This window comes from Schistocerca cancellata, chromosome 10 (genome assembly GCF_023864275.1).
Source record: "Schistocerca cancellata isolate TAMUIC-IGC-003103 chromosome 10, iqSchCanc2.1, whole genome shotgun sequence".
NCBI classification, from domain to species: domain Eukaryota; kingdom Metazoa; phylum Arthropoda; class Insecta; order Orthoptera; family Acrididae; genus Schistocerca; species Schistocerca cancellata.
In genome coordinates this window covers 100,696,748-100,721,585 of record NC_064635.1, presented here as the reverse complement: position 1 = coordinate 100,721,585, position 24,838 = coordinate 100,696,748, and the positions used below count along the sequence as shown (strand labels likewise).

The 24,838-nt window shown below is 42.4% G+C and overlaps 1 protein-coding gene across 1 annotated transcript in view; it reads right to left on the bottom strand.

Moving 5' to 3' along the window:
- LOC126106574 (MD-2-related lipid-recognition protein-like) overlaps positions 1-24,593 on the bottom strand; it is a 90,787-nt gene extending 66,194 nt beyond the window's left edge. Inside the window, exon 1 of the mRNA XM_049912917.1 lies at positions 24,437-24,593. Coding sequence (XP_049768874.1) covers positions 24,437-24,521 — 85 coding nt within the window. The 5' untranslated portion in view covers positions 24,522-24,593. The remainder of the gene's footprint in view (positions 1-24,436) is intronic.
- Between the last annotated feature and the right edge of the window lie 245 nt (positions 24,594-24,838).

Here is a 24,838-nt window from a genome sequence, read left to right as displayed (position 1 = left end):
TCCGGTGGTTAGCGTGAGCAGCTACGGAGCAAGACGTCCTTGGTTCAAGTCTTCCCTCGAGTCCGTCCGCTATATTTGCTGGATTCATATTGCCCACGGAATACATCTCACGTATTTCTCGTCCAAAGTAGCGAACAGTCAACTGCCAGCCAGGGAGCCTTGTTAGCAGGAATACTCTCTCATCCGTGTCCTGTAGTCGACTCACGTCGTGTGTTTAAATGTTTGTTCAGGTGTAGCGTCCCCATACTACGGCGCGGTTACCTCGCATCGGACGGACGGACGGACAGAAAATAATTGTCTGAAAATAAAAAATTAAAATTTTCACTCGAGGGAGACTAAAACCGAAGACCTTTCGTTCCGCAGCTGCTCACGCTAACCACGGGACCACGGCGCTCCTGAGCTTAGATCATCCTTGATGTTGCCTGTCTTGCGCATGAACTATTCAGTTTGTATATTTTGCTTTTTTTTTTTTCATAGTTCCACACAACTTCTTCCTGTTTTCTCGATTGATCTGTGTTCAGTTTTTCAATGCCTATCCACTGTGCCAACTTATAACAACATCTGAAGGGGGTGCGATGGGGAGGTTCCCTTGTTAGAAGAAATATTAAGAAAAGGCAAATCTACGTTTCTAGCATTTGTAGACTTAGAGAAAGCTTTTGACAATGTTGTCTGGAATACTCTCTTTCAAATTCTAAAGGTGGCAGGGGTAAAATACAGGGAGCGAAAGGCTATTTACAATTTGTGCAGAAACCAGATGGCAGTTACAAAGGTCGAGGGGCATGAAAGGGAAGCAGTGGTTGGGAGGGAGTGAGATCCGTATATTGAGCAAGCAGTAAAGGAAACAAAAGAAAAATTCGGAGTAGGTAATAAAATCCATGGAGAAGAAATAAAAACTTTGAGGTTCGCCGATGACATTGTAATTCTGTCAGAGACAGCACAGGACCTGGAAGAGCAGATGAACGGAATGGACAGTGCCTTGAAAGGAGGATATAAGATGAACATCACCAAAAGCAAAACGAGGATAATGGAATGTAGTCGAATTAAGTCGGGTGATGCTGCGGGAATTAGATTAGGAAATGAGACACTTAAAGTAGTAAATGTGTTTTGCTATTTGGGGAGCAAAATAACTGATGATGGTCGAAGTAGAGAGGATATAAAATGTAGACTGGCAATGGGAAGAAAAGCGTTTCTGAAGAAGAGAAATTTGTTAACATCAACTGTAGATTTAAGTGTCATGAAGTCGTTTCTGAAAGTATTTGTATGGAGTATAGCCATGTATGGAAGTGAAACATGGACGATACATAGTTTGGACAAGAAGAAAATAGAAGCTTTCGAAATGTGGTGCTACAGAAGAATGCTGAAGATTAGATGGGTAGATCACATAACTAATAAGGAGGTATTGAATAGAATTCTGGAGAAGAGGAGTTTGTGGCACAACTTGACAAGAAGAAGGGACCGGTTGGTAGGACATGTTCTGAGGCATCAAGGGATCGCCAATTCAGTACTGGAGGGAAGCGTGGAGGGTAAAAATCGTAGATGGAGACCAAGGGATGAATAGACTAAGCAGATTGAGAAGGATGTAGGTTGTAGTAGTTACTTGGAGATGAAGAAGCTTGTACAGGATAGAGTAGCATGGAGAGCTGCATCAAAACAGTCTCTGGACTGAAGACCACGACGACAACAACAACAACCGTCTGTACTATAATGTAGCTGTTCTTTTTACGTAGGGTCCAAGTTTAAACGTGCTATGTTAGTTGGCATGTCATGCGAAAGATACAAATTTAGTATTGGAGGGCAGTGTGGAGGATAAAAATCGTAGAGGGAGACCAAGAGATGAATACACTAAACAGATTCAGAAGGATGTAGGTTGCATTATGAACTGGGGGATGAAGAAGCTTGCACAGGATAGAGTAGCATGGAGAGCTGCATCAAACCAGCCTCAGGACTGAAGACCACAACAACAACAACATGGTCACTGATGTAAAAAAGACGTTCCATTCTCTACTGTACCCTTTTAGTGATGATTTTTCTTTTTTTCTTTTTACTATATATAGTAGCCTATGTTCTTTCTCAGCTTTCAAGCTGTCTCCATATCGATTTTCACCGAAATCAGTTCACTGGTTTAGTTGTGAAAACGTAACGGAGAGAGTTACTTTCGCACTTATAATATTAGTATGGATTACGAGGTTTGATAGTTTGGAAATAAATATGTGTTCTGTTGGTTTGGCCCTGTTGGCGAACTAACAACTCTCAGGGAGAGCCGTTGAACGGCAAACGGGGCGATAATTCGCTCTATCACTGAACACACAGTGCCAAACAAGATGGCTATTTGCTAAGTTGTGACCATCGCTGACTGCGAGAACTGCATATAGGAAGGATAACATATTCGTTTCACAAGCTGCACCTTCCGGCGCATTGCATCGTGCGCGAATGTTCGTATTCGAAAATGTTTGGTAGTAATTGGTTATACTTAATAAATATTATAGCCCAACCGATAGTGATAATAGAAATGACTTTTGTAAAGTATTTTTTCCTTGATTGAATTATATCTGAACCGCAAATGTTTTTACTACTCAGAAAATTTCATTGTCGTCACCGTGGGTGGGGAACTAAGCACATGGAGCAGACGATACTCCCTCGCAATTATTGAGATACTTGGTGGAACATATGATGTCAAAACTATTGAAATCTGATGAATGAATGGGTTGATAAAATCAGTGAATGTGTGTGGCGGTTAAATGTTATCCTCACGGAAACTAATACAAAATTAGCTCCAGCACAATTTCCGTGCGTTTGAGACACTAAACAATTGCCAAAAATGCAACAATGTTGGGAGTGTGCTATTTAGGAAATGGAAGAGACAAAAAAACAAACAACCTACAGCCCTTTTAATTACCTCTCTGTAATGTAGAAGATATTCTCTAAACTCGTAGCCAACAGCATGGAGCAGACATAGGATTAATATCAGGCGACGGAAAGAGTTGGGATTAGAAGCAAATATCGGTACGCATGATACAGCATGCGATCGTCGTAATGAAGACCGAAGACTATGCGCAAAAGATCTGGGACCTATTAGATCCGACGACGTACCGAAAACTAAGCGCAGATCCGACGCAGCTTATCACACGGAATCGGTTAACCAAGACGTCTCCTCTGCCGGCGGACATACAGAGGAACTTGCGCAACACAAGAAGCCTTACCACATCGGCTGTATGGATTACCTAAGATCCGTAAGAACAATGTTCCACTAAGACCAATTGTTAGCGCTCCTGGCTCAACGACATATAAACTGGCGAAACTTGACCTCTCTGCTTCAGCCTCACGTGGGAAAGACTGACACGTACATAAAGGACTCAGGAAATTTCATTGAGACGCTGAGGAAACTAAAACTTGCACCAAACGACATCCTGGTCAGCTTGTCGTGCAAAATGAAGGGTGGGTTGCGCAGAAAGTGTCGCCGCTTCTTTTGCAAAGCTGGTCGCAGGTGTTGCTCCAAAAACGAACAGTAATAACATCAACGGAATAGGCTCTGCTAACGGCATACTATGACTTCCGCATCGCTGGCAACGGGTTCTATACAACCTTGGTGACTACTTTGAAGGACAGTAAAAGGTGCAAAAATGTAACTCTTTTGTATCGGTTGTGAATAAATAGTTGCCACTATCTAAGTTACAACACTCGTATTAATGTCATTGGACTGTGTAAAACTTTTTGCAGATGATGCATTTATCTACTGTATAATGGTCCCTATCCGAAAAAAACTGTATCGATATTCAAGCAAAAATTGGAAACAAGCCCCCAGGCAGTCGCTAAGCCATGTTTCCGCGATTTACTTTCTTCCAGGAGTGCTAGTCGTGCAAGTTTCGCAGGAGATCTTCTGTGAAGTCTGGAAACTAGGAGATGAGGTACTGGCGCAAGTATAGATGTGAGAACGGGTCGTGAGTCGTCCTTGGGCAACTCAGTCCGTACAGCACCTGCCCGCGAAAGAGAAACGTCCAGAGTTCGAATTTCGGTCCGGCAGACAGTTTTAGTTTGCCAGGAAGTTTCAAATATCGATGAGATTTCAAAGTGGTGATATAAGAACGCCAACATCCTTAAAGGTAAGAAAAGTGAAGTTGTACAGTTGGAAAAACACATTAAAGTATTATCCTCTGACTACGATATCAGTGAATCACTGCTGAAATCATGTAACTCATACAAATATCTCGGTGTCACAGTTCATGGGGATATGAAATGAAATGATTACATAAGCGTAACAGTAAGTGAAGCACAAGCAGACTTCGATTCATTGAGAGGATGCTGAGAAAATACAGTCTACAAAGGATATTGTTTATAAAACATCTGTGCCACCTTCCTTATAATATTGCTCAAGTGTGTGGCACCCGTACCAAATTGGACCAACAGTGGATATTGAACGTACACAGAAAAGGGTAGCACGAATGGTCACAGGATTTTTTGACAAAGGAGAGAGTCACGGAAACGCTGAAAAACCTCTCTTCGCTTGAAGCTGAGTGTTAACTACCCGAGAAACTCTACTTAGAAAAAATCAAGAACAAGTATTGAATGCGGAATCAAAAATGTTCAAATGTGTGTCAATTCCTAAGGGACCAAACTGCTGAGGTCATCGGTCCCTAGACTTACACACTACTTAAACGAACCTAAACTAACTTATTCTAAGAACAACACACACACACCCATGCCCGAGGGAGGACTCGAACCTCTGGCGGGAGGGGCCGCGCAATCCATGACGTGGCGCCTCAAACCCCGCGGTCACTCCGTGCGGCGGTGCGGAATCTATGAATGCACTTCAGTCCCCTAAGCGACGCCGAAGACAACATGAACTAATCACAATGCCCACAGATGCATTTACACTGAGGAGCCAAAGAAACTAGTACAGCTGCCTAATATTGTGTAGGGCCTCCGCGAGTATGCAGAAGTGCCGCAACACGACGTCGCATGGACTCGGCTAATGTCTGAAGTAGTGCTGGAGGGAACTGACAGCATGGGTCCTGCCGGGCTGTAAATAAATCCATAATAGTACGAGGGGGTGCAGATCTCTTCTGAATAGTACTTTGCAAGGCATCCCAGACATGCTCCATAATGTCCATGTCTCTGGAGTTTGGTGGGCAGCGGAAATGTTTAAACTGAGAAGAGTGTTCCTGGAGTCACATTGTAGCAATTCTGGACGTGTGGGGTCTCGCATTGTTCTGCTGGAATTGCCCAAGTCCGTCGGAATGGACAATGGACATGAATGGATGCAGGAGATCATACAGGATACTTACGTACGTGCACCTGTCAGTCGTATCGAGACGTATCAGGGCTCCCATATCATTCCAACTGCACACGCCCCACACCATTACAGAGCCTCCACCAGCTTGAACAGTCCCCTGCTGACATGCAGGGTCCACGGATTGATGAGGTTGTCTCCATACCCGTACACGTCCATCCGCTCGATACAATTTAAAACGAGACTCGTCCGACCAGGCAACATGTTTCCGGCCATCAACAGTCCAATGTCGGTGCTGACCGGGCCAGGCCAGGCGTAAAGCTTTGTGACGTGCAGTCACAAGGATAGACGAGTGGGCCTTCGGCTCCGAAAGCCGATATCGATGGTGTTTCGTTGAATGGTTCGCACGCTGACACTTGTCGATGATCCAGCGTTGAGATGTGCAGCAATTTGCACTTCTGTCACGTTCAGCGATTCTCTTCAGACGTCGTTGGTCCCGTTCCTGCAGGATGTTTTTCCGGCCGCAGTCCTGTCGGAGATGCGATGTTGCACCTGATTCCTGATATTCACTGTACACTCGTGAAATGGTCTTACGGGAAAATCCCCACTTCATCGCTGCCTCGGACCTCAGAGATGCTGTGTCCCATCGCTCGTGCATCGAGTATAACACCACGCTCAAAGTCAGTTAAATCTTCATAATCTGCCATTGTAGTAGCAGTAACCGATCTAACAATTGCGCCACACACTTGTCTTATATAGGCGTTGCCGACCGCAGCCTCCTATTCTGCCTGTTTACATAGCACTGCATTTGAATACGCATGCCTATACCAGTTTCTTTGGCGCTTCAGCGGGAATCAGTCATTCTCCCTGCCCGAATAGAGCCGGGAGGCGTATATCTACGTTTCGATTCTTGGAGTGTGATAATTCCTCGTTAAATGTTTGGGGCGAAAACAAGGCTCCTTAGACATTACACAATGTACTCTGTTCGAATATTTATAAACAAACGAACAGTGGAAAATGGACAAATGTTGTAGCAAACTGACCAGAAAAAAAGTCTAGTATTGCAAAACAAAAAAAAAAAAAAAACTAAATTTGTTAAATGCGAGTAGATCTCACGCACTGAGAGTTCCGTACAAACTTTGTTATGGGTAGGCCTATATAAAGTACATCTACCCGGATGGGCCTGTTATCGGTATCGATACTCGCAAGATATCAAAATATGTTACACAAATAGCCATATTTTCTGACCGCATTGACGTAATAGCTTAAATTTTTTTACACCGCCAAGTGACCGTGGACTTTTCAACTACGCCCGCATCTCGTGGTCGTGCGGTAGCGTTCTCGCTTCCCACGCCCGGGTTCCCGGGTTCGATTCCCGGCGGGGTCAGGGATTTTCTCTGCCTCGTGATGGCTGGGTGTTGTGTGTTGTCCTTAGGTTAGTTAGGTTTAAGTAGTTCTAAGTTCTAGGGGACTGATGACCATTGATGTTAAGTCCCATAGTGGTCAGAGCCATTTAACTTTTCAACTAACTACGTCTACCATTTTCTGAGACAAACGGGTATTAACAAACTGATCGATACTCAGATAACATGACAAAAATATTTTCTTTCTTCTTGTGTTGTAATTACGAATTCACAATTTTCGAATCTTTCCTTTACTTGTACTGTAAAACCTTGCTTCGTGTCAAATGTTATGATTCTAGGTTAATGGGAATCACCATATAGTGTGCCGATTTTCAGCACGCTTGTGTTCCGGCCGCGAGTGATAAGGTCGATATTGGCCTCGCCAGAGATACTGGGGCGCCGAGTGGCGGCAAGTAGTGGCCCTCTGGCGACGAGGAGAGGAGGGTTGGAGAGTACCGAGCGAGCAGGACAGAACGGCTGAATCCTGGGGTCCGCATCGTCCGAATTGTGCATTTAATAATTTTGGCATTCGGTGGTTGTGGGCTGATGGTGAAACCGAGACGCTTGGGAATTCAACGCAGCTGTGGAACGATAAGCCGTGGGCTCTGCAATTATATGGACGCAATTACGGCGAGCTGAGGCCGATGTCGTTTGTGGGTGTTTTGGCACGGCAGATAAACAAGGCAGCGTGGGCCCAACCTGAACACGCTGTGCTGTAGCATGTTCGCCCACAATAAGGATGTCGTGATATTGGAGAGGAAAGTAGTGGAATACGGTACGTGTATTAACCTTCAGTGACTTCCGCGGTGTTAGTTTGCTTAGCTTTGTTGATATTGAGCAGTAACTGTCACTTTTCAAAGGAACTGACGACTGTGTAAAAGTGTGGCCAATGCCGGGGGCGTTATCATAAAGTTATTATATTTCTCATTTGTGAACATAATTTTATCAGGATTACTCATTGGATAGATTTGAAATTCAGTTCTGTGATGTAGCTCAGCGGGTTATAAACATTCGACAAATATGCTAACTGTGAGTTTTGGATAGGTTTTTATATCTACGTGTTAAATGAAAGTTAATTTTGAAGTCTGAAAGGTACCTTTCTACCATTACGATTCTGTAAGTTTTCATTTGGAAGTGCTGATGTTTGCTACTGTCATTGGTTGAGAATTTATTACCCAAATAAACAGTTGTTTACTCAGTCTTTTATGAGGTGTTTTAAGACTTGTTGTTGTTGGTGAACTATTGCTAATAAATTACGTAAATTAGTGACGTTGTGTAAGCAGTTATTGAAGGCACCTATCTCCATCAGCCAATCAACCATGGCCAGTTGGGAATGGGTATTGATGTAACACTAGGGAATTAGAGGCTATTTGCTAAGTTGTAACAACGCGAACCCTATTGTTTTTTGTTATTGTTGAAGGGTCTAGTCGCCCCTAAATTAAATAATAATTCTGCGCAATAGGTCTCGATGAGTGAGTTTGCGACTATCAAAACATGTGACATACGAGGGGCTTTCAATAAGGACTGCACCACAAATGCGGATTTTGGCGCGTGGTATCGTGGAATATTCCCACTTCAGCCGCTATAGTTTCATGAATTTCCGATAGGTGGCGGCACTATAAGTAGACTTCACAATGGCGTCTGTAACGGAGCTGCGTTCCAACCAGAGTCTTTGTTGATTTTTTTCGGTGCAAAAGCAGAGCATCGAAGATATTCATAGGCGCTTGCAGAATGTCTACGGAGACTTGGCAGTGAACAAAAGCATGGTGGGTCACTGGGCGAGGCATCTGTCATCATCACAAGGTCGCTCAAACCTGTCCCTTCCGCGTCCCGGGCGCCCTCGTCGGCTGTGACTCCTGCAGTGGTGGAACGTGCGGCCATTCTTCGAGTTGACCGGCGTTTTACGAGGTGCATTCAAGTTCTAAGGCCTCCGATTTTTTTTGTAATTAAATACTCACCCGAAATCGATGAAACTGGCGTTACTTCTCGACGTAATCGCCCTGAAGACGTACACATTTTTCACAACGCTGACGCCATGATTCCATGGCAGCGGCGAAGGCTTCTTTAGGAGTCTGTTTTGACCACTGCAAAATCGCTGAGGCAATAGCAGCACGGCTGGTGAACGTGCGGCCACGGAGAGTGTCTTTCATTGTTGGAAAAAGCCAAAAGTCACTAGGAGCCAGGTCTGGTGAGTAGGGAGCGTGAGGAATCACTTCAAAGTTGTTATCACGAAGAAACTGTTGCGTAACGTTAGCTCGATGTGCGGGTGCGTTGTCTTGGTGAAACAGCACATGCGCAGTCCTCCCCGGACGTTTTTGTTGCAGTGCAGGAAGGAATTTGTTCTTCAAAACATTTTCGTAGGATGTACCTGTTTCCGTAGTGCCCTTTGGAACACAATGGGTAAGGTTTACGCCCTCGCTGTCCCAGAACATGGACACCATCATTTTTTCAGCACTCTCGGTTACCCGAAAGTTTTTTGGTGGAGGTGAATGTGTGTGTGTTTCCATTGAGGTGACTGGCGCTTTGTTTCTGGATTGAAAAATGGCATCCACGTCTCATCCATTGTCATAACCGACGAAAAGAAAGTCCCATTCGTACTGTTGTTGCGCGTCAACATTGCTCGGCAACATGCCACACGGGCAGCCGTGTGGTCGTCCATCAGCATTCGTGGCACCCACCTGGATGACACTTTTCGCATTTTCAGGTCGTCATGCAGGATTGTGTGCACAGAACCCACAGAAATGCCAACTCTGGAGGCGATCTGTTCAAGAGTCATTCGGCGATCCGCCAAAACAATTCTCTCCACTTTCTCGATCATGTCGTCAGACCGGCTTGTGCGAGCCCGAGGTTGTTTCAGTTTGTTGTCACTCGATGTTCTGCCTTCATTTAATTGTCACACCCACGAACGCACTTTCGACACATCCATAACTCCGTCACCACATGTCTCCTTCAACTGTTGATGAATTTCAATTGGTTTCACACCACGCAAATTCAGAAAACGAATGATTGCACGCTGTTCAAGTAAGGAAAACGTCGCCATTTTAAGTATTTGAAACAGTTCTCATTCTCGCCGCTGGCGGTAAAATTCCATCTGCCGTACGGTGCTGCCATCTCTGGGACGTATTGACAAAGAATGCGGCCTCATTTTAAAACAATGCACATGTTTCTATCTCTTTTCAGTCCGGAGAAAAAAAATCGGAGGCCTTAGGACTTGAATGCACCTCGTACAGACACGTTGCTGCTCAGCTGGATGTTTCTGTTGACAGTGCTGATACAGCACCATATAGAGCAACGAAGGACCATCTGTGAGGAAACTGCTTTCGGATTACGAGGCAGATCGTGACAATTTTTTGTCAGGCATCGTCATAGGCGATGAAGCGTGGGTGCATCACACTGGAAACAAAAAGGCAATCCACGCAGTGGTACCACGCCACCTCTCCTCTGAAGAAGAAGTTCAAAGCCGCATCTTCGGCCGGTAAAGTCATGGCGACAGTCTTCTGGGATTCTGCAGAGGCTAGTCTGTTTCATGTCCTCCCTCGTGGTGCAACGATCAACTCTGAAGCGTACTGCGCTACCCTCAGGAAACTGAACAAACGACGTCAGCGAGATAGTCGCCACAAAAATGAAAACGACCTTCTACGAGGGGCGTTTGAAAAGTCTGTGCAAAGTCCGAGAGATGGCACCACCGGCGTGTATCGCTGACATGTTTAGTTAGTAGCATCTTTGGAAGGAACCAAAGACATTGTAAAAAATAACTAGACTCACTTATGGCGCTGCATTCGCGGGATAATTTGAACCTTCGGCTGGACGCCATTATAGTGGTTGTAGTCTGATGTGTTGTATAGTATTGTTGTTTATGAAGACGCTGATTCAACGTTGTATATTTGTTGGGGCGTACATACGGTATTTGTTACTCGTAATTCTACTGTCTGTACGTTCCAATCAAAAGAAGTACAATGGTGAAGGGTTGTGCAGCGATTAATTGACTTGTAAATTCGAGAAAGGAACGGATATTACATTTCACAGGTATGTGGATATTTTAAGTTGTTTTGTATGTCAGTGCACTTGCTTAATAAATGTTTTTGTAACACGGTATTAGCATAATGTCTGTGCATCTATTTGCAGGTTTCCTTTCTCAAAACCACAGCTGTTACAAAAATGGTTACACGCTGTCAGGAGGCAAGATTTCCGACCGACAGAATAACTTTTTATATGTTCTGATCATTTTGAAGAAAGTTCGCTGATCGGTAGTGTTTTCATGGTCTAGGTTAGGTTGAAACTTGATAATTTGGTCGTGAGTTGCCAAAGCACTAAGCCATATATAACGCACTTCTCGTCATAAAATCTAAAGCAAGGTAGAGTCAGAAGATATCTATTAATATAGTGGGCAAATCTTCGAGTATTTTGATGCATTTTGCGTACATCTATCGTAAATGAACTACGAAAAATGCTAGGGGTCCAGTACATAACTTTTAGCAACGGCAGATTCCATGTAGTACGTAAGATAAATTCATAAACAGTGACTAGTTGCTGTTTGTTCATAAATTAAAAAGTATATTGTAGTAACGTGTTTAAATGAGGCATTATGTTTGCGACCTAACTCAAGGGAAGGCATTTTATAATCAAAAGCGATGTATAAACATTCGAACTCCGCGCGTCACTTTACCACTCTAATGGCCGCCGCCCAGCTATTCAATTTGTCCGCTCTTCACAGTCGACCACTCGTGCGGTTGTGGGGGCCTGGAAAGAACGCACACCAAGTTTCAGCCATATTGGTCTATTTCTTTGTGTTTGGCATTTGTATGGATCAAGGAAGTCGAGTGATTGTCAAAAAATGGAAGAAAAAGAATTTCGTGTGCTGATCAAACATTACTGTATAAAGGCAAAACGCCTCAAGAGACTAAAGAGAAGCTTGATAAACATTCCGGCGACTCTGCGCCTTCGATTAGAACAGTTTATAAGTAGTTTCAAAAATTTTCGAGTGGCCGTATGGGCACAAGTGATGCTGAACGTTCTGGACGGCCTGTGGAGGTTACGACTCCAGAAATCATTGATAAAATCCACGATATGGTGATGGATGACAGTGGAGTTAAGGTGTATAAGATTGCTAGTGCTGTGGGAACCTCGAATGAACGTTTACATAATATTTTGCATAAACATTTGGACATGAGAAAGTTATCCGCAAGATGGGTTCTGCGATTGCTCACGCTTGACCAAAAATGGAATCGTGTGAAGTGTTGCAAGGGTGGTTTGCAGCTGTTCAGGAAGAATCCGCAGGACTTTAAGTGTCGTTTCGTCACTGTGGATGAAACATGGATACATTACTATACTCCTGAGACCAAACAACAATCTAAACAATGTGTTACCATGGGGGCATCTGCACCAAAAAAGGCGGAGACCATTCCTTCGGCTGGAAATATTATGGCGACTGTCTTTTTGGGATTCGCAACGGATAATTCTCATCGACTATCTAGAAAAGGGTAAAACTATTACAGGTGCATATTATTCGTCGTTATTAAACTGTTTGAAAACCGAGCTGCAAGAAAAACAGCGACGATTGGACCGCAAAAAAGTCCTTTTCCATCACGGCAATGCACCAGCACCCGCCTCCGCAGTTGTCGTCAAAAAATTAATCGAAATAGGGTTCCTATTCTCCAGACTTGGCTCCCTCCGACTACTATTTGTTCCCCAATTTGAACAAATGGCTGGCGGGACAAATATTTTATTCAAACGAGGAGGTGATCGCAGCAACTAATAGCTATTTTGCAGACTTGGTCAATTCCTATTTTTTGGAAGGGATCAACAAATTAGAACAGCGTTGGATGAAGTGTATAAGTCTAAAAGGAGACTACGTCGAAAACTAAAATGGTTTACCCCAAACACGTGAGTAGCTTTTGTTTTTGCACGGACTTCAAACGCCCCTCGTACTACTCCACAACAACGCCAGGTCACTCACAAGTCTGCACTCCCGAGAGTAGCTTACAAAACTTTATGGGCTGTTCTTCCTCATCCACCCTACAGCCCTGGTCTCACATCTTCCAACTTCCATCTGTTTGGCCCAATAAAGGATGCACTCCGAGGGAAACAGTACGTGAATGATGGGGAGGTTATTGGTGCAGTGCCTTGTTGGGTCCAACGTCGAGCAGTAGAGTCGTACCATGTGGGCATAGAGGCTGTCTTAGTAAGACGGCATAAGGCTGTCACATTGAACGTAGATTATGTTGAAAAATAGCGTTTTGTAGTCAGAAGAGTAGAGAATAATATAGTGTATTGGAATCCTGAATAAAACCAACCGGCCTTGAGAAAAAACGTGTTGCATTACTTATTGAACGACCCTCATAACCAGCAGTATCTTTTGATTTCATTGGCTTGAATACTTAAATTTATTACACTGTCAAGGAACCGTAGACTTCTGTATGTGACATAAATTTCAAGATTATACGCCTACGCGTTCCAGAGAAAAAGGTGTCTTAACAGGCGTACAGAAAGACAGACGGATAATAAGTGCCAAAAAAAAAAAATCGTGTGATATTATAAATTAACAGTTATCATGTTTTTTTTTCCTTTACTTGGACTGTAAAACCTTCCGTCTTGCCAAATTTCACGATTCTATGTCAGTGGGATGCACCCTACAGGCTTTGATGAATGAGTTTGAAAGTAGCAAAATATGTAACATAAATGGCAATGTCTTCTCACTGCACTGACTTTGAAGCTTAATGTTTTTACACCGCCAAGGCACCATAGAATTCAGTATGCGACAAATTTTAACTTGATCTACGTGTGCCCTTTCCTGAGAAAATTTGGTCTTAACAGTCGGGTGGACAGTCAGACGGGCAACAAACTAATCCTATAAGGGTTCCGTTTTTACCGACTGAAAGACGGAACCTAAAAAAAATTGCTTGAAAGAAATCAGGATAATTAAGAAAAACTTAATTAGTGATTTCAGGCAAACTGAAATATTTGACGTACGGCTACTGCTGACTACGTAAATGATGCGTCAAAGTTCATCTCTGTAAGGCCTATGTATTTTGGTCCGTAAAATGTTGCATTGGAGCACAAATCGTCGAACTCTTTCGTCTGTGTTAAAAAAGTAAAATGAAGGTATCAAAGTACAGCGTATATAGAAACTCCTCTGCTTTCTCTTGACCTATATACTCTTAATAATAACAGAATACCGATCGATATTGAAGTATATTATTCTTCGTGTTTTCTATACAAAAGTTGCAAAAAAGAAAACGGTCAAAAATTTGTGAAATGATTTCGACAAATAAGAAATAATATATACTAGAGAAGCATGTGACGAATCTTATTTGCTTTACATGACTTCGAGCATCATTCAAAGACGTGTCAAACGTTTCTCTAATCTGTTATATTTCTTACTTTTGTACAAATCATTTCACAAAACAATTGATTGTTTAAAAATCATTTACTATCTTTTCCCGTCCGCCGCCACCCTATCACGTTCGCATCAAATTGCCATCACCTCCACTCTTAAACTAAACTAACCGCCGCCCGAACAGGCCATCAACGCCCAACGGAACCGACCGGCCGCCGTGTCATCCTGAGACCACAGGCGTCACTGGATGCGGATATGGAGGGGCATGTGGTCAGCACACCGCTCTCCCGGCCATAGGTCAGTTTCCGAGACCGGAGCCACTGCTTCACAATCCAGTAGCTCCTCAGTTTGCCTCACAAGGGCTGATTGCACCCCACTTGTCAACAGCATTCGGCAGACCGGATGGTCACCCATCCAAGTGCTAGCCCAGCCCGACAGAGCTTAACTTCGGTGATCGGACGGCGGCAAGGCACCTCCACTCTTAACGAACCACACATACCCATGATTTTATGATTTTAAGAATAGCAAATAAATAATAGAGGATATAAAATGCAAATAGGTAACTACAAGAAAAGAATTTCAGAAAATTATAAATTTGTGAACATCGAATATAAACACCATTGATGACCTGCAGCCGTCTAGAACGAAATTAGAATTATATTAATACCTTCAGCTGCTGACGGAAGTTGATACTCGTATATCAGCGGGACAGATGAAAATGTGTGTCCCGACCAGGACTCGAACCCGGAATCTCCTGCTTACATGGCCTGTTGATATATATCAACGCCCGTCAGCAGCTGAAGGTATTAATATAATTCTAATAAACTTAAGCGTTAGGAAGTCTTCTCTGAAGGTATGAGTCTGCAGTGTAGCTTTGTACAGAAGTGAAACGTGGACGATGAACAGTTCAGACAAAAAGAGAATAGAAGTTTTCGAAAGATTCTGCCACAGAAGAATGTTGAAAATTGGACGGGTAGATCAAAGAGCTAAAGAGAGAGTGCTGAATCTCATGGGCAAAAAGAAATTTGTGGCACTAGAAGGGATCGCTTGACAGGATACAGCCTGAGCCATCAAGGAATCGTCAGTTTGGTGATGGAAGTTAGTGTGTGTGTGGGGGGGGGGGTTACAGATTGCAGACGGAGAACAACGTTTGACGAGAAAAAAATTAAGTTCAGATCGATATAGGGTGCAGCAGTTATGCATAGAAGGAAAGTCTTGCACAGGATAGGTTTTGAAATATAAAACTTGTTGACTTTATTATTAAAATACATAGGAAGGACATTAAAATGTTAACATACGGTGGACATGGCCAAGGTTGCTATGTCAACACCAGAAGTAAACACTACAGCAGCAAAATGACGACGTTTCCATCTTTTATGTTCACATTTTAACGTCCTTCCTGTGTATTTTAAATAATGAAGTCATAAGGTTTAAATTTTAGAAAAAGAGAAAGGGATTACGAAAACGTTTTCACGTACCTAATACTTACTGTGGAAGTTACATTAAACTCCACCCTGTATACTTCTAAGCCACATCTTAAATGGTTTTCATCGTCAAATTTGACCATTTCATTATTTTTGCACACTATTTTTTATAAAATAACTGTCTGCTTAATACCAGAAAAATCTTGTTGGTGTTTATTTGAATATTAACTTTGACACGTCTATTTTCATTTAATCCCACATAGCGGCCACAGCACTTCTCTAATGTAAAAGTATACATGGGAACTGCCAGGGTATCGAGACTTTAAATGTGACACTATTTCGTTTTATACTGTGTATGTGTTACTGTAATATTTCTAGAAATACTACTTCTCGGTTGTTCTATTAGTTGATGACAAATTCTGAGGGTGGCTGTGGCCGAAACCCGTTAAGGTGTATTACTGCATAACAAAAGAAATCCGAATAAGTGCGAGAAGGACTCACGAAAATCGAGAATTTCGACGATTTTCGTCCGTCATCGATATTGATACAGGCAACATATCAACATGTGTGACATTAATAGGTGTATCTTTTGATTGCATTCACTTTCAAGCGTAAATGTTTTATACCGCAAAGGGGCCGTAGACCTTAGAATGGGACATGACTTTCAGCTTGATACGTCACCCCGTTCCTGAGAAAAAGGGTTATTAACAGTCAGACAACAAAGTCATCCTGTAAGGGTCCCGTTTTTATAGGTTGAGGTACAGAACCCTAAAAATGAAAATAGTGATCAACACGGAGAATCTTCCTGACAATGGTCGTAGGCTCATACAGTGACTTTATGTCTTTTATAGAAATAATTAAAAATGCGGAACGTCAAATACAAAATAAATTTTTTTTATACTTTTGGCAGAAATAGTTGCAAATTATTTCTTGTTGATTACATAGGTTCACGACAAGCTTGTTTCGACATTTTTGCCATCTTAAGGTGTTCCTGTTGACACTAAATGTATATATCATTTTATTCTACGTCTAAATAATAGTTCTACAGGAGCTAATCTTATATTTACATCTAGATGGAGTGATGTCCATAAAACATCTTGGAATATAATTTCTTTTATGTATTGTGTTGTTAACATAGGTCTCGTATTTAATTTCTATAGAAGACCAATAGTGAAATTTCATTTTTTTGGCAGCTATAAGATAATAGATCTATCCAATTGACAATGAAACTATCTATAATCTTATAATTGACACTGGAGCGATATATAATTTTATAATAGTAAAAAAAATGTGAAATTCCACTGTAATTCTTATGGACATTACTCCATTTTTATGGACATTACTCCATTTTTATGGACATTACTCCATTTAGACACAAATATAATATAAGATAAAGTTCCATAGAACTATTACCTAGACGTAGAATAAAATTATACATACATGCAATGTCAACAGGAACACTTGAAAATGCCACATATGCCGAATCCTATGTAATCAACAAGAAATAAACGATTTACATGTAATTTTGTCAAAAATATAAAAATGTCATAAGAGGACCTTATACAAGCAAGAGAAGAAGAAAATAAAGTACTTTTTATCTCTAGAAATTGTACAATATTATTGATTTGCATATATTTTTTATTTAACAATGAAGCATTTCGCATATCTATATAAAATTTTTATTTATATCCATACGACTAGTATCGTAATTAAAAGAAATGTAACTTTATTGAAAAATTACGATTGAATATTTGTTAATTAGCATTTATATCTGTAAATAAATACAGAATTTAAAAGTAAAAGAGATGTGTACTATACTCCGTTCATCATAACGATAAACCTGACTTAAACAAACACAGGCGCGAGATTAGTCAGCAGCCATAACTCTAGTACACTGGTGTTGTTCCGCTCTTGGAAGTAGGTCCAACTTACGTGTCGGATATCTTATTACTATGTCACTGTAAATGAAACTTTAAGACATTCTGATGTATGAACAGCCGCCAACGTTTTTCTTCATCATACTTTAGCTACGTTATTTTTATTTAAAAACTCGTGTAGAGTCACAGTCTCAGTAAGCGCTACTTGGGCTTTGATTGCCCCGCTGTTTGTATGTGCCGAGAAAATGGATGACACTGCCTCGTGCTTCGTAGTAAGAGACGCGCACGGAACGCCGCTGATGGCTAGAAATAAGTTGTTCTTAATGTTTTTCACATTACAGAGAAAAATCGGCTTTGACGTTTTTCGAGAATCACAATGTACTAAATATACGAGGCGGTAATTTAATTATATTCGTAGCGTAATCGGTAGATTCGTAGGTTGATAACCGAATGGGTGGGCCGCGGTTCGAAACTCGTTGTGCTCTACTGAAAGTTCGGATTCAATATCTAAATCATGTAACATAAAATTTATCAAATATGTGGTAATTAACTCATGTTTAACCATCACTTTTTCGAGAAAAATGCACGTCTTCTAGTTTCTAATTACATATCACACGCAGAATTCTGGTTTTCATTGCAAATACACATTCTTAATTACAGTTATATTAAAAAAGATTGTTAAAGATTTTGAAGTTAAGAAAACATTACACATTTAAATTTTTTGGAGAAAAATGAAAGATCAAATACTCTTTCTGCATATGCCCACCGTTTTATAGCACAGATGTGGTCTCACACGAGCGAAGAGTGACAAGCGTCGTAGAAATAAGGGAACAGTAACTTTCACGGAGTCGATTACAGTACAAATGCTGCATTTTTAAAGTTGTCGCCTTAATGCTGCAATCTGAACCCAATAGAATTGATCTGGAACCTATTTAAGGGATTTGCCGCGAGAAGTAACAAGACATTTAAGCTGCCAAACTTACTGCAACTAATGCACGAAGCTTTATGGCACATCACTGGCGAACGATGCTGAAATGCAGAACAGCACGTCATAAAGGAGGAGGAGGAGGAGGAAATATGGACTTTTTGGTGGCTTGGGGTTCTGCTGTTGATCGTCTCGGTATCAATGTAACAGTATTGAAGTGTACCACTTTCCTCGGAGTCCGATATGGAAGAAGTTCGGTGGTTACCAGACAACTGACTGTAACACCTTCCGTGGCTTCAATATTTAACTGCATGCTGAAAACCCAGTAGTGCGCTTTTACTCCGCACATAGCTCATGCAGAAAACTTACCCTTGCTAAACTAAGGAATTTCTAACACACTCGTTTTTAATTGCAGTACTATGTTAGCTAAGACCGAGAGCATGCTATGTTTTCCAGCAGATCACCTAAGAAGCGTATCGCCTGAGTTTTACCATTATTTCCTTCCGTTAAAAAATTAAATGACGTTCAACGCTACACTGTTCTCTGCTCGTCTCTTTTTGCGTCTTTACTGCAACTGTTCACACCACTGCAGGTTAGTTGGACCAGGTAGCTGGCCAGAGCTTTCCAAGTCAAATGCGCCGGTAAAGCTGTTGTCCCGTATTATCGCTGAGTCGATGTACGCGTAACGCACACCATAAAGCGTATCCTCATTATCGTACTTGACTGTACTCGAGACAGATTGGGTCCTGCTCCACGTGAACCGAAATCCAATGGGGTTCCATCAAACGCAGAAGAATACATAATGTAATGTTTACATGAGGTTTATTCTTAGTATGGACGGAATATAGCCATATCCGAACTATCTCAGCTACAGTCGCTTAGTAGTGGAAAGGCATCAGCACCAGATAAGATACCTATAAGATTCTATAAAGATTATGCGAGAGAACTTGTTCCCCTTCTAGCAGTAGTTCATCGTAGATTCCTTGAGCAACTAAAGTTATCTAACGACAGGAAAAAAGCACAGGTCATTCCCGTTTTTAAGAAAGGCCGTAAGACAGATCCACACAATTATAGACCTATATCGTTGACTTCAATCTGTTGTAGAATTATGGAACATGTTATATGCTCAAGAATTATGACGTTTCTGGAAAATGAACATCTCCTCTATACAAATCAACATGGATTCCGCAAACAGAGATCCTGCGAAACTCAGCTTGTTCTGTTTCTCCATGAGATCCGCAGCGCAGGTTGATGCCTTGTTCCTTGATTTTAGTGACGCATTTGATACCGCCCCGCATTGCCGTTTAATGAAAAAAAAAATACGAGCTTACGGAGTATCGGAGCAGACTTGCGACTGGATTGAAGACTTTCTTGCAAATAGAACTCAACACGTCGCTCTTAACGGAACAAAATCGACGGATGTAAAGGTAATATACGGAGTACCACAGGGAAGTGTGGTAGAACCGTTGCTGTTTACAATATAGATGAATGATCTGTTAGAAAGCGACGGATGCTCTTTAAGGCTATTCGCAGATGGTGCAGTTGTCTATACCAAAGTAGCAGCGCCAGAAGATAGTAAGAATTTGCAGAACGACCTGCAGAGAATTGATGATTGATGCAGGCTCTGGCAGTTGACCCTGAACGTAAATAAATGTAACGTATTGCGCGTGCATAGGAAAAGAAATCCACTGCTGTAGGCAGACAACAGACTCAGATTCATCGGAAGAATCTTAAGGAAATGTAACTCATCCACGAAAAAAGTGGCTTATAAGGCGCTCTTTCGCCCGATTCTAAAAGCCGTAAATTCAACTAAATACGTAAGTATTACAGTTACAAACAACTTAAAGTGGAAAGAACACATAGAAAATGTTGTGGGGAAGGCTAACCAAAACCTGCGTTTTATTGGCAGGACACTTAGAAAGTGTATCAGACCTACTAAGGAAACTGCCTACAGTAGGCTTGTCCGTCCTCTTTTAGAATACTGCTGCGCGATGTGGAATCCATACCAGATAGGACTGACAGAGTACATCGAAAAAGTTCAAAGAAAGGCAGCACGTTTTGCATTATCGCGAAATATGGGAGAGAGTTCACAGAAATGATGCAGGATTTGGGCTGGAAATCATTAAAAGAAAGGCGTTTTTCGTTGCCACCAGCTTTCTCCTCCGAATGCGAAAATATTTTGTTGACACCGACCTACATAGGAAAGAACGATCACCACGATAAAATAAGGGAAATCAGAGCTCGTACGGAAAGATATATGTGTTCACTCTTTCCGCGCGCTATACGAGATTGGAATAATAGAGAACTGAGAAGGTGGTTCGATGAACCCTCTGCCAGGCACTGGAATATGATTTGCAGAGTATCCGTGTAGATGTAGATATTGTTCTTCTATTTGGGATCCCTATCAGGTAGAACTGATAGAGGAGATTGAGAAGATCCAATGAAGAGCGGCGCGTTTCGTCACAGGATCGTTTAGCTGGCGAGAGAGCGCTACGGAGATGCTAAAAAAACAAACTCAACTGGCAGACGTTACAAGAGAGGCATTGTCCATCACGGAGAGATTTACTATTGAAATTTCGGGACAGCACTGTTCAGGAGGACTCGGACATCATATTACTTCCCCCCATACACATCTTGCGTATGGACCATGAGGAGAAAATTAGAGCCAATACGGTGGCGTACCGACGATCATTCCTCCCACGCACTATTCGTGAGTGGAACAGGTGAAACATCCCCTTAGAAAAATTAATGAGTTACTGTGCTGATTAACCTCTTACGCTTTTTGATTTTCAAACAGCTGAGCAGAACTGAACGTATTCAGACATTTCTTTCTTTACTTATTCTGATCAATACTCAACTGACACACAATATTTTTAGCGCAACGCAATCTGACTTTCAATAATCCCTACAAAAGAATGGCCCTGACTGACAATAAGCTATACCTTTCATGAATCACTTACCTCACAAAAATCTTCATTACTCGAAATACTGCAATACAGCGAGCGTCAATACTGCCAGCTAAATAAAAGATTCTAACTACTGAGGGCACTAACTACTGATAGGCATAGTTAGCAAATGAAAGATTTTGATAGAGAACAAACAATGTATTTACCTTAATAATATTCAAAAGTCATTATATATATGTATCAGTTCACGATATACAGTATTAGAAATGTACTCTTTCTGATGGACACACGTCCAGATCGTCCGCTCTCAAAATTCTGCCATCTCTTCCCACATCCACCACTGCTGGCGGCTCATCTCCAACTGCACAACGCTGCGCGCTGTTCACATCCAACTGCCCAGCACTACAATAGCGAAGATTCCAACAATGCCAACCAGCCACAGACTGCACACAGCACAGCCAGTGATTTTGACACGAGCGCTACGTGACGTTACCAACATAGAAACCTAAACAGCCTACTTACACAGGGTTGGAGGGATCAGATAGTGGGACCGAAAGTACCCTCCGCCACACACCATTAGGTGGCTTGCGGAATATAATGTAGATGTAGATACTTCTACACTACGTGCTCAGCTGCAGACTGCTACGTTCATTGTTAACAAATGTTTCGTACTTAACAGCTAGTCTTCAAAGGCGACTTTATCGAGCTTTTTTGTCTGGACAATGAACTTTAACTCGTCCAAGTACGAAGAAGGGCTTAGAGAGGCAGTCTGCTAGGTCCTGAGTAAACGATTTCATCTACATCTACATACATACTCCGCAATCCACCATACGGTGCGTGGCGGAGGGTACCTCGTACCACAACTAGCATCTTCTCTCCCTGTTCCACTCCCAAACAGAGCGAGGGAAAAATGACTGCCTTTATGCCTCTGTAAGAGTCCTAATCTTATCTTATCATTGTGGTCTTTCCGCGAAATGTAAGTTGGCGGCAGTAAAATTGTACTGCAGTCAGCCTCAAATGCTGTTTCTCTAAATTTCCTCAGTAGCGATTCACGAAAAGAACGCCTCCTTTCCTCTAGAAACTCCCACCCGAGTTCCTTAAGTATTTCCGTAACACTCGCATGATGATCAAACCTACCAGTAACAAATCTAGCAGCCCGCCACTGAATTGCTTCTACGTCTTCCCTCAATCCGACCTGATAGGGATCCCAAACGCACGAGCAGTACTCAAGAATAGGTCCTATTAGTGTTTTATTTAATCATACAGTAAAGCTGGGAAGGAGTGAGACAGGGTTGTAGCCTCTCCCCGATGTTATTAAATCTGTATATTGAGCAAGCAGTAAAGGAAACAAAAGAAAAATTCGGAGTAGGTATTAAAATCCATGGAGAAGAAATAAAAACCTTGAGGTTTGCCGATGACATTGTAATTCTGTCAGAGACAGCAAAGGACCTGGAAGAGCAGTTGAACGGAATGGACAGTGTCTTGAAAGGAGGATATAAGATGAACATCAACAAAAGCAAAACGAGGATAATGGAATGTAGTCGAATTAAGTCGGGTGATGCTGAGGGAATTACATTAGGAAATGAGACACTTAAAGTAGTAAAGGAGTTTTGCTATTTGGGGAGCAAAATAACTGATGATGGTCGAACTAGAGAGGATATAAAATGTAGACTGGCAATGGCAAGGAAAGCGTTTCTGAAGAAGAGAAATTTGTTAACATCGAGTATAGATTTAAGTGTCAGGAAGTCATTTCTGAAAGTATTTGCATGGAGTGTAGCCATGTATGGAAGTGAAACATGGACGGTAAATAGTTTGGACAAGAAGAGAATAGAAGCTTTCGAAATGTGGTTCTACAGAAGAATGCTGAAGATTAGATGGGTAGATCACATAACTAATGAGGAAGTATTGAATAAGATTGGGGAGAAGAGAAGTTTGTGGCACAACTTGACCAGAAGAAGGGATCGGTTGGTAGGACATGTTCTGAGTCATCAAGGGATCACCAATTTAATATTGGAGGGCAGTGTGGAGGGTAAAAATCGTAGGGGGAGACCAAGAGATGAATACACGAAGCAGATTCAGAAGGATGTAGGTTGCAGTAGGTACTGGGAGATGAAGAAGCTTGCACAGGATAGAGTAGTATGGAGAGCTGCATCAAACCAGTCTCAGGACTGAAGACCACAACAACAACAGTGTTTTATAAGCGGTCTCCTTTACAGATGAACCACATCTTCCCAAAATTCTACCAACGAAGCGAAGACGACTATCCGCCTTCCCCACAACTGCCATTACATGCTTGTCCCACTTCATGTCGCTCTGCAATGTTACGCCCAAATATTTAATCGACGTGACTGTGACGCGCGCTACACTACTAATGGAGTATTCAAACATTACAGGATTCTTTTTCCTATTCATCTGCATTAATTTACATTTATCTATATTTAGAGTTAGCTGCCATTCTCTACACCAGGTGTCTCCAAACGTTTTAGTCCGCGGGCCACATTGACTCCTCCACGAAGTCATAAGGGCCAAGATCTACCTAGTGGGATTAAAGCACCCTAGCACTCCATGATCACCGTGATGTAAGGCTAAAGGAAAGATGAAATCGCAAAAATCTAAGGTTGTGGGAATAGCTAGCACTGAAACGAACTACGATTTTTATTTAATTACATAATTTTGATTGGTGGATGTACCTGACCGAAATTCTGGTGTATTTTATTCTGGCGAATTTCACCGACATAAAAGTATATCACTGCACTTTCTGTATGTATTTTACAACGTAATCAAAAGAAAGTGAAACATTGCTTAAGAAGCATCTTCGATAATGATTGATTACTAAGGCTAGTCGCCGAAGTGGCGCCCATTTGAAAGACTTGCACCAGACTCGTGAGTAGAATAAAATGCAAAGAATTTTTTTACTTAAAATGTTTTCGCCAATCTAGTCTGTTACCGTTCTTTTTTTTTCTACTGTCGCACGGAGAATGGTCTGTCTGTTTATTGTGGATAGCCACAAGTTTAACCATGACCTACCGCTTTGTAAAGATAGAGCTCCGACAATGTCGCGGTGTACTGGTCGCGATAGGCCTCGAAACTCAATTGTTGGCAGTACAGGTACCACCTCAAATATTTGGCAGCCGGATACCGGGGACGTCCGGCCAGCTAACGCGGGCCGTAGTTTGGAGACCCCTGCTCTACACCAATCAGAAATCCTGTCCAAGTCATCTTGTATCCTCCTACAGTCACTCAACGACGACACCTTCCCGTACACCACAGCGGGAAACGCCGCACCTACCCCCGATTCGTGGCTTCCAGGAAGTGAACGAACGGTCGCGGAGCCTCACCTTTCTCGTTGCAGTTCCGGAAGATGACTTCCTCGGCCACGCAGGCGGCCAGCAGCAGCAGCAGACACGCGGCGGATCGCAGCATCCCGTCTCCCTTCTCGTCCGGTGGGCAGCGTGACACGCTCTGGCAGTCTGCTGCGGGGCGGACAACCGATTACTGGGGCGAGGGTCGCCTGACCCCGCCGTGACGTCACACAGCGCTCTATCGCCCGCCAAGTCCAACGCGGCGACCACAACAGCCCGTGTGTACCGTACTGCCGGCGCTCCGGAGAGGCCAAAGTCTGGAGGTCGAGAGGTCACAACGTGACAGCAAGTCGAAAATACAACGTCAGAAAACAGCGTCTTATCCCCCTCAGGAAGCGAGATACAGAAAGGGTTGTAGGTAATAGTGTCCAGTTAAAG